Source organism: Pinus tabuliformis, chromosome 7, assembly GCF_031772625.1.
Source record: "Pinus tabuliformis cultivar Carrire ecotype Pingquan chromosome 7, CPIR1, whole genome shotgun sequence".
In the NCBI taxonomy this organism is placed as follows: Eukaryota; Viridiplantae; Streptophyta; class Pinopsida; order Pinales; family Pinaceae; genus Pinus; species Pinus tabuliformis.
In genome coordinates this window covers 105,643,587-105,653,459 of record NC_142293.1, presented here as the reverse complement: position 1 = coordinate 105,653,459, position 9,873 = coordinate 105,643,587, and the positions used below count along the sequence as shown (strand labels likewise).

At 36.4% G+C, this 9,873-nt stretch overlaps 1 protein-coding gene across 2 annotated transcripts; it reads right to left on the bottom strand.

The window, feature by feature from the left end:
- Positions 1-398: 398 nt before the first annotated feature.
- On the bottom strand, positions 399-7,750 carry LOC149245512 (putative disease resistance protein At5g47280). Of its 2 annotated transcripts, none has more exons than XM_089457790.1 (6): positions 6,512-7,750; positions 5,973-6,382; positions 5,114-5,469; positions 4,806-5,017; positions 1,813-2,741; positions 399-1,629 (listed from the first exon to the last, which is right to left on the bottom strand). In XM_089457790.1, the coding sequence occupies exons 1-5, from the start codon at positions 7,170-7,172 to the stop codon at positions 1,903-1,905; spliced, it is 2,478 nt and encodes an 825-aa protein (XP_089313916.1). In that variant the 5' UTR covers positions 7,173-7,750; the 3' UTR covers positions 399-1,629; positions 1,813-1,902. The 2 variants fall into 2 exon arrangements, with proteins under 2 accessions (XP_089313916.1, XP_089313917.1); XM_089457791.1 differs by having other exon boundaries at positions 400-1,629; positions 4,806-5,014; positions 6,512-7,749.
- Positions 7,751-9,873: the final 2,123 nt, after the last annotated feature.

The window sequence follows — 9,873 nt, the reverse complement described above, 5'->3', positions numbered from 1 at the left end:
TTTCGTCTTAAGCTGAAGTCGAATAGTAGAAGCTACAATCAAGTTTTTTCAATGGATGGTGACATTCCCTGTGGATCTGTTTATCCACTAAAGAGTACAATTTTTTTTTTAATTTTAAATATGTTCAGTGTTTTTTAAAATTTTATAGATTAAATTTTAAGTTTCACTTAAAAATATATATATGAATTCTTAAAAGTTTTCCAAATGAAAATACATCTCTTAAAACATATGAAACTTACAGATTAAATGGGCACTTTAACTCGCAGAGTATAAGAATATACAAAAACAATATCGCTGCAGAATTTATAGTGGAAAAGACACCTAACAAGGGCAGAAACTCGACTCCCAAGTTCATAAGCTTGTGATAACAGGCCAGTAGTATCCCAATAGAATGCGTATGTGATTACACAATAAAATCTAGTGATGACAGTCGAGTGGTATCCCAATAGAATGCCTGAATATGGAATTTGCATATAAAATGAACGGATAAGCACAATTAGTTCAGACTTTGAACTCAAAATATAACGCCATTTAGGACATTATCAAACCTGCAGGCAATCTAAGCAACACTGTTGCAGAGCCCAGTGATAAGACCTCAGGGAGTTTTACAGACACCCTTAGAATATGTGGATAACTAGGTTTTAGAGATGCTAATAATGGAAATGGTGTGACATGTCTATTATTTTCATAAAAAAACATTACAAAGACATTTTACATTCATGGACTTCACTTCAGGATTCTTGATAGGTGGATATTTACAAAACATCCTTGTAAGAGAAGTAGCTATTTACATTTACATTGATGAACTTCACTTCAAGATGCTTGATAGAGATAGATGTATTTACAAAAAAACCCTTACATGAGATATATGTACTCTAGTGAGGTAGTAGCAGAAGCCAAAATATCATATTGGTCTGCTCAACTGGATCTTAGAGACTTTTCAATACCTGTAATCTTTCCCATTTTAACTCAGGCCTGTGGAGGTAATTCTCCCCTTTCTTAATGATTTGACCCGGTTCACTCTTGTCCGCACACAACGTCCAAATCATATAACAATAAACACAACACTTTACGATATTTCTTTTGAACCATAGCAAATACGATAAAATAAAGAACAGTGACTAACAGAACCATGGTGATAAAGAACAGTGACTAACTGAACCATGGAGATTGGACCTCGAAACATCTTTTCATGAGCAGATAATGAATAAGATGCAGGTGGAAGCCCATGTGATTCAACCTTGGGACGTATTCATGAGGAGATAAGAAATAATCTGCAAGTGGAAGCGAAAGCGATTGTAATGATGGAGGAAAATTGCAGGGGTGCTTCTTGAATACGGCATCGATGTTGTTATTTCGGCAAATTATATTGGTAAATTTTGGTGAAGTATATTGGCAAATGTTGGCAAACTTTTTCTGAATTGAAAATTTTTCACTCGATTTTTTTCATATTTTATCGGCAATTCGAACTTGTTGATTATGCTTTAACTGAGCAGAGGCAAGCAGGTAGTTGGAATGACGGACTCCATAAACACATGGTTTTTGCAAGAAATGTTACATGACTGCACGGTCGTCTTATCCTGATTCCTGTCCATCAGGAATTTCTCCACCAAGCGTGCAGGTGATAAGCTGGAAATGTTGTTCACAAAAAACAGTCAGTCCAAAATAATTTAACTTAGAAAAAAAAAGGTTTGGTGGTGCAGTTTATGACATTGATTTAAAAATAAACATCTTAGAAACATTATATCAAATAAAAGAATATGTGTGTGTGTTTTATCAGTGGAAAAATAGAAGTTTGCCTTAATCTCTTACCAGTTTATGATTTAACTCCTTGCTTTCTAGGTAGAATGTCCTCTTCATCTCTTGCCATTTGACTCAATTACTTGCTGTCTAGGTTGGATATCAAGCATCCAGCCAATCCAGGCTGAATTGTTCGTCTACAACTTCAACTGTAAGTGACTTGATGGCAGAGCTCTTGACACGCATCCATTGCTGTCCAATGTTCTCGTCACAGATAACATGCTTTAGACTTATCATCCCTCCGACTGAGTTAGGCAGCTTTCTCAAACGGGAACACTCTCTCATGTCAAGCACCTCGAGTTTCTTCAGTTGTCCTATTTCCTCGGGAAGTTCTTTTAGGCACTCACATAGCGAAATGTCCAGATATTCCAGCTTCCCAAGTTTTCCAATAGATGATGGAAGCTCTTTCAGACCTAGACATGCAGAAACGCTTAACATTCTTAAAGAGCCGAGCTTCCCCAAGTCATCAGGCAACTTTTGAAGAAGGTGACAGCTAGTGATAGACCACTTCTCAACTGAAGACGTGTCACATATGCCATGGGGCAGCTCCTCTAAATCACAGCAGTGGTCTAAGTTAAAATCTAGCATTATGGGAAGCTTTAGGGTCGACTGGGAGCTGTTGAACCTGGACATATTTCCAAGCCCTTCACATAAGCTCAAAGATAGCTTCTCTAAGTTTTGAAAGACTTTACTGTTCTCTTGAAGAGTGGACACATTCAGCTTCTCCAAGTGAATAGTCTTAAGCTGAGTAAGTGAAGATAAGGCTTGTAGACCGTTCACTGTAGCTCTCTTGGATCCATAATTGAATACTACGAGGACTTTCAGTTTTCTCATAGAAGCCAAAAAGGATGGAAGAAAGTATGTGCTTGCAGAGAAGAGTAAAACCAAAACCTCTGCTTGAGGAAAATTCATCTCACACCACTGATCGTCTTTCATTGCACCTACACAGGTAAACCACAAATGCAGAGTTCAATTAGAAAATTTTAGTTTATTGCACACACTATGAAATCCTTACATATTTTTCTAATATCTTTCGATATCAATAGCCAACATCCATATATCATTACATATCTCATGATGTCATTAAATATATGTTCATAGTGATATCCTATTTGGTGTAGGATAAGATTCACATGTGACATGCACAGAAAATCTTGGAAGCGAACGAAGATGGTGAATATGGTGACTGTTCCACAAAAATAAATAGTTTATCTCTGAAGTTGATTTCTTAGCACTCCTAGGTAGCAAAATTGAGCGTTTTGTCTTGAGAGAAAACTAGAGAAGAAAAGTTTCCCAGGTACATTATTAACTTGCTTATATCTAATTCTGGGTATTATACAATGTTCCACCAAGACTCCAGGACGGGGAGACGCACAAGGGGGACGTGTGGGAGTACCCTCAAATTTTAAGGAAATTTAGGGGGGACGGGGGGACGTCGGGGTATATATTTTTTTTCCTTTTTAATATATATATATATATATATATATATATATTTCAAATTCATATTCAATAATGAAAGCATAAATACAATGATACATACATAATTGAATTAAATAATGAAATACAAGGACGGGGAGACGCACAAGGGGGACGTGTGGGAGTACCCTCAAATTTTAAGGAAATTTAGGGGGACGGGGGGACGTCGGGGTATATATTTTTTTTCCTTTTTAATATATATATATATATATATATATATATATTTCAAATTCATATTCAATAATGAAAGCATAAATACAATGATACATACATAATTGAATTAAATAATGAAATACATTGATTCATACTCATCATCGTTACTAATACATACATGATTCATCCATAGACCACGAGATTCAATAATAAAATACTCCAATCCATATTCATTATTCATTATTCACCATTCTAGAATCTACACTGATTTAAAAATTAAATTTATCATTCATAATTCTAGATTCTAAATTGATTTAAAATTAGAATTCATCATTCATCATTCTAGAATCTAGAATCTAATTAGTACTAAGCAAAATAGTTTATAATAGATACTGAAATCTGAATGCTGGAATAGTAAATTGATATAACTAAAACTCAAAAACAGTGGAGTGATGGGTCTAAAAGTCACTCTAAAGTACATAGAGGGCTTGGTGCTCTTGATTAAATACAAATTCCATACCCTTGTACATGACAAAATGCAATGGAAACATTGCAATTCATCAAATCCTGAATTCCTGAAAAACTGTTAAGTCTGCTGGATTTTGAGTGAGATCTAAAATTCTACTTTCTCCATATGAAATCCAATGAGGTCGGAACCACTCTCAAACATCCTGAGTCAATTCATGGTAATGTTAAAAATTTAAGTAAAAGGATGAAAGTGAAAGAATTTAACATTACCATGAATTGCATAGCATTAGTAGGGAAATATGGTCAAATACTAGGTTTTCCTTGTCATAAATCAATGTTTACAAGCAAATTTAATGGGGGACGCATAGCCCATATTGAGGGGGGATGCCCAGACGTCCCCCTTTTGGGGAGTCGCATCCCCCACACTGGGGAAACGTCCCCCCTGCGTCTCCCCGCGTCTCCCCAAAAGGGGGACGTGGGGAAACGTTTCCCCAGATGTCCCCCGTCTCGGGTGCGTGGGGTGTGAGGGGTGCGTGCACCCCACCCTAGGGGACGCGTCCCCGTGGAACACTGGTATTATATGAATTCGAAGGTAAAATAATTAGGATAAACTAATAAATTTTTAAAAGGATTTGGTGAGGTGATAAATACAGTTTTAGGTAAAAAACTTAAAATAGCCATTTGGTGATGAAGAGCCATACAATTTTCTTTGGCATGGTTCTCTGTTTCTAGTCCAGATCCATGACAGTATGTCTATATCCTTTGTTAGTTAAAATTCTTGGTTATAGCATAAAACAGAAGGACCTGACAAAAGGAGAAGAAATTCCTAATACAATTCATTTGACTCCAATGTTTTGAAACAAATAAGCATGCATGCTGCTTTAAGCAAAGTTGTTAAAATCACCCACCTGTGTGAATGGAAACAATTTGAGCATCAAATGCTTGATCCTTGAACAGCTCCCATTTTGCTGGCAAACTGTCCTCCTTTTTAGCCATAAGCAACCTCTTCGTACGAACTATACTGCGACGGGATGCCAAATATAGGGCCAAGTCTCTCATTACATCATGTTGATAAAAGTACAGCTCAGAGGCACTGCCATAGTTGATCGTTTGGCTCCTACTACATCCAATTACCATGAAAACACAACGTATAAGACAGAGAAAGCCAAGATCAAAAGAGCTTGAGCACATAACAAGTAGAAAAGAAGACGCTTACCTCAGATTGCCTGTTAAATTCAACAGATTCCTGCTTGCAAGTTCTAACAAGATTGCAAAAGCATCATTCCGCTCAATCTTTCGAACATAAACCCAAATGTCCAACAATGCATCCACTGAGATTTTTTTATCCTCTGGAAATGAGCCCAAGTCTAAGAAACACTCCCGTGCTTCCTCATCCAGGACATCAATACTGGTCTCCAAGCATCTCAGAAGCCCTTCTCTGTTAAAATCTGATATTGATTCCGCAGTTAAAAGCTTGTTCTTGGTACTCTCCCACGCTGGGTGAGGCTGACCATGCAAAGAACTTCCAATCACCTTCAGAGCAAGTGGCAGCCCTTTACATTCCGCTTGCACCTGCGATTTATACATCAACAGCACTAAGTGAAAATTGTATAGGTGGAAAACCAATTAAACACCAAAAGAAAAAAAAAAAAATATATATATATATATCTATATATATATATATATATATATATATTTTGTTGAAATCATGAATATCTTGCCTAATAAGTTTAAAGTTCATTAACAGGTTTTTGATTGATTGCATATGACGATGAATGAACAATTTAGTGTATGCTTAGAATCTCTTTTAATGGAACATTGATCCCATTGTTAACACTAGATTCTCTTTGAATGGAACATTGATACCATTATTAGCATTAAAGTAAGTATAAATGTGGAATTATGTGGGACTATAGGGATATCATGATATGCCGCTGTAGTAATTGGCACACTAATTGCCTGTAATAAGCGATATTCAGAGGAATACTGTTTGAGAATCACTAAACTCAACCAAACTTAGTACAGTAGTATATTTATTACCATAAAATAGCATTCCAGTTGTGCAAGAAACATACCTGATTGACTAGCTGCTCGTCGGCATTACTTGGAATTGATTTTTGTCCAAAAGCCCAAAAGCAGAAAAGGGGCAGAGCATCAGTATCATCCAGCAATGGCAATTCATAAAGCCTCGTAGAGGTTGTGCTGCGGATGATAGAAGGATCTCGGGTTGTCACAAGGGTTTTATACCCTTCACCTTCAAACAACAGTTTTTCCAAATTTTCCGTAGACCATACATCATCCAACACCACAAGAGTTTGTTTCGTTTGCCTGAGCAGCTGCTGCTGCACCTGTCTACGTGCATCATCAACATTTTGAAATTCAGGGTTCTTCCTCCCGACAATCTTCTCCCACATAGCCTCTAAAATCCCCTTCAGGTTTGGGGAATTTGAGACCGTGATGAAAACGATATTGTTTTGAAAAGCACCTGCCAGACATAAAGAACTAATACTTAGGACGGAAATTCCATAATCTGAACAGAAATAAATAAATTTAGTGCAAAATGATGGCCTCTGAGGAGGTAAAAATTGTTTCAATAAATAGAAACCCCAATTACCTTTAATTTCTTTATCATTGCAGAGGGCCAATGCCATAGTTGTTTTGCCAACACCCCCCATACCTTGTATCCCAACCAGGGACACCTCTCTCTGGAGCAGAATCCTCTTCAAATTAACAATATTTTCCTCCATCCCTACCACGAAATCAGACTTACCTGAGCTATTACAATTACAAGTAGAACCTTCGTCAAAACCTCCATGAAACATACCATCTGGACAGATTTGTTGTAGCATCATGGCATTCTCATCGGCATCATTGGTCAGCTTCGGAAGGATTGTTTCACTCACGTTTCTCCCATCCGCTGCCTCCAACTCGTATAGATGGCGAAGACTCTTGAACTCCGATATGAGATTCTTCAACTCAAGTGATAATTGGGCAGGCATTTGGCACTGAACGAAGTCACGGATCTTCTTTTCCAGCTGGTGGATTTCCGAAGCATATCTGACCTTCTGGAAAATATTAGGAGGGCCAGTTTTCTCACACATTTTCACCAATTGGATGCCTCTATTGAGGATACTCAGGGACTTCTTGTAGATGGGATTTGGCTCATTTTGGGGGTTTTGTATATTCGGTGGACAGAGCAGCCTGACTGTTTGAATAACGACTCCAAGCAGGGCATCTAATCTGCAGCATAACTGCTTGCCATTTAATTTATCCATCCTGTAACAGGATGGGGCCTTCTCCAGGCTCCAATGCAGAGTAGACAAGGAAGCCTTATTAAGCAAAGACAATGACCTAAAGAAAATATCTAGTTGTTCTGAACTTCAATATGGACTTTATCGGCCTTGAGAGTTAATGACGTTGGGTATTGTTCTGGCTTTTGGGATGTTGTGCAGTCTGGGAGGATGCCTATTTATAAGCGAAAAGAAAACCGAATAAACAAATTTCTGCGTTCTTTCGAACGGTGGTGCGTGGCGTGCACGCTCCGACTACACGCGTTTCGCCTGAGCAAGATAATCGCGTAAACATTGGCGCTTTATCTCTTGCCTGGTTATTTCGTCCGGTCGTGGAACGTGTGTTGGTGACACGGATCAGGTCAATTAGTTTTCTTCTTGTCTAAATGTTTCATGGGGCCGTTGATCGCGTGTCGTTTCACATGGATACCAATGAATTTGTTCCTTTTCCTACTTGTTTCTCCACTGGTTCCTGCTGGTTTCTGGCCATGGCTGATTCTCCTCTCCACTGGTTCCTGCTGGTTTCTGGCCGTTGCTGATTCTCCTCTCCACTGGTTCCTGCTGGTTTCTGGCCGTTGCTGATTCTCCTCTCCACTGGTTCCTGCTGGTTTCTGGCCGTTGCTGATTCTCCTCTGGTTCCTGCTGGTTTCTGGCCGTTGCTGATTCTCCTCTCCGCTGGTTCCTGCTGGTTTCTGGCCGTTGCTGATTGTGTGTGGGTTAACGGTCATGAATCTTCCATTGTAGTTTCGTTTGAAAAGAAATCAAATATGTTTTTGTTAGCTTGCACATCCCATCATTGTATTTATACATTTGGAAAATAGAAATCCAACAAAGATTATTTTTCTTATTACATTAATATTTATATCAATTAAGAATTACGAGATTTTTTAATTAAATATTTTATATGAAAAATTAATATATACCCTTTTTTGGAGGGGAGTGATGCGGGGGCGGGGCACTAACGGACATATTAATTTTTAAAATTATGATGCGAAAGCAGGATGTTTAGCTCGACCTTAATATTTTTTAAATAAAAGTGTATAAGGAACATATTCTTTAGATAGAGTGTATCTTAATGTTATTTTTTAAAGGAAAAACTAATTATTCATAATTTTAAAAATAAATTGGGAGTTTTGAAGTTTTCTATTAATCTATGAACATTCTATTAATACTTTTTAAATGTATTATATATGATACTTTTTATTTCTCTATTCATAATTTTTGAATGTTTTAAATATTTTTATTTTTTAATTTTATGGAATTTTTTAGTTTGTGTATAGACGTAGCTTATACGAAATAATTTTCGATTGCCTTGAGAAACAACCAAAAGACAATTGGCTCAACTCCTTGGGATTTAGGGTTAGCAATATATAATAACCAAATCTCACGGATGTGGTTAAAGTTTGACTTATTTACATGAGGTGTGTTGTAAATTGACTTTTCATTAACCATTTGTGTAATGTAAATCATTAATATTGTAATCTTTCTATGTAAACATAGTTACTTATTTACCTGATATATGTTGTGATTTGAGTTTTTATTAACGGAATTCGTGTTATGTAAATTATTAATATTATAACTTTTTCATGTAAACATAGTTTTAATGGTTGATTCTTGGGTGTATAAAAAAATTAAATCATATAAAATTATTATATTAATAATTTAAATTTTATTTTTTTGAATGTAAATTATTAATATTATAATTTTTTTATGTAAACATAGTTAGTTATTTACATGATATATGTTGTGATTTGAGTTTTTATTAACGTGTTATGTAAATTATTACTATTATAACTTTTTCATGTAAACATAGTTTTAATGGTTGATTCTTGGGTGTATAAGAAAATTAAATCATATAAAATTATAATATTAATAATTTAAATTTTATTTTTTTATCTAATACTTTTCTCCCACATTTACTAAAACTAATCTGTCAATCGGGGTAAATATGTGACGAAGAGTTACTATGATATGATTCAATTCTCTATATATAGTTAAGAAAGTGGAACCGACAAGACAAGACCAATCTGACCTTCCTCGGGAGTTACAGAACCTTCAGGAGACAACCAACCCTTCTAGGTGCCCAACCCTAGAGAGAATTTGATGTTTTGTTGAACTAGGCCCCCAGTCGCTCCCATAACAAGCCCTCCATGCAACTGAGACCCTCTAGTCGCTCCCACAACAAGACATCCATGCGATCGTGGGCCTTTTCAGGCAGTTTTGTGCTAGCGACCCCAAATTTTGAGCCACTTTTTTAGGGCCAGGATTGAGGTCACTGCTCAAAACTTCATGAAACTTCCAGAAAAGATAATTAGCATTGAGATAAGGTTACTAACGCAAACACTTGACCAAGGATTGATCTAACCTCTACTAGTTATGAAAAACATTTCATTAAACATATCGTAAACATGAAATCTACAAGTCATAACAACATATTTGAACATAGGGATCTCATACTTATCTCAGAATCGTCAAGGAGGATTTGTATCTCCTCCCAATAATTGCGTTGCTATCTATTATGTCATTCATTCATTATTAGTTCATCTACTAATCAAAACATGTTGAGAGCCATACATCAAGATTATCATAAAACATGCTCATAACCAACAAATAGTTAGAGATATATCAATGATGAAACAACTATTAAAGCCACACACTGGAAAGCACATTTTCTCATGAAAATACC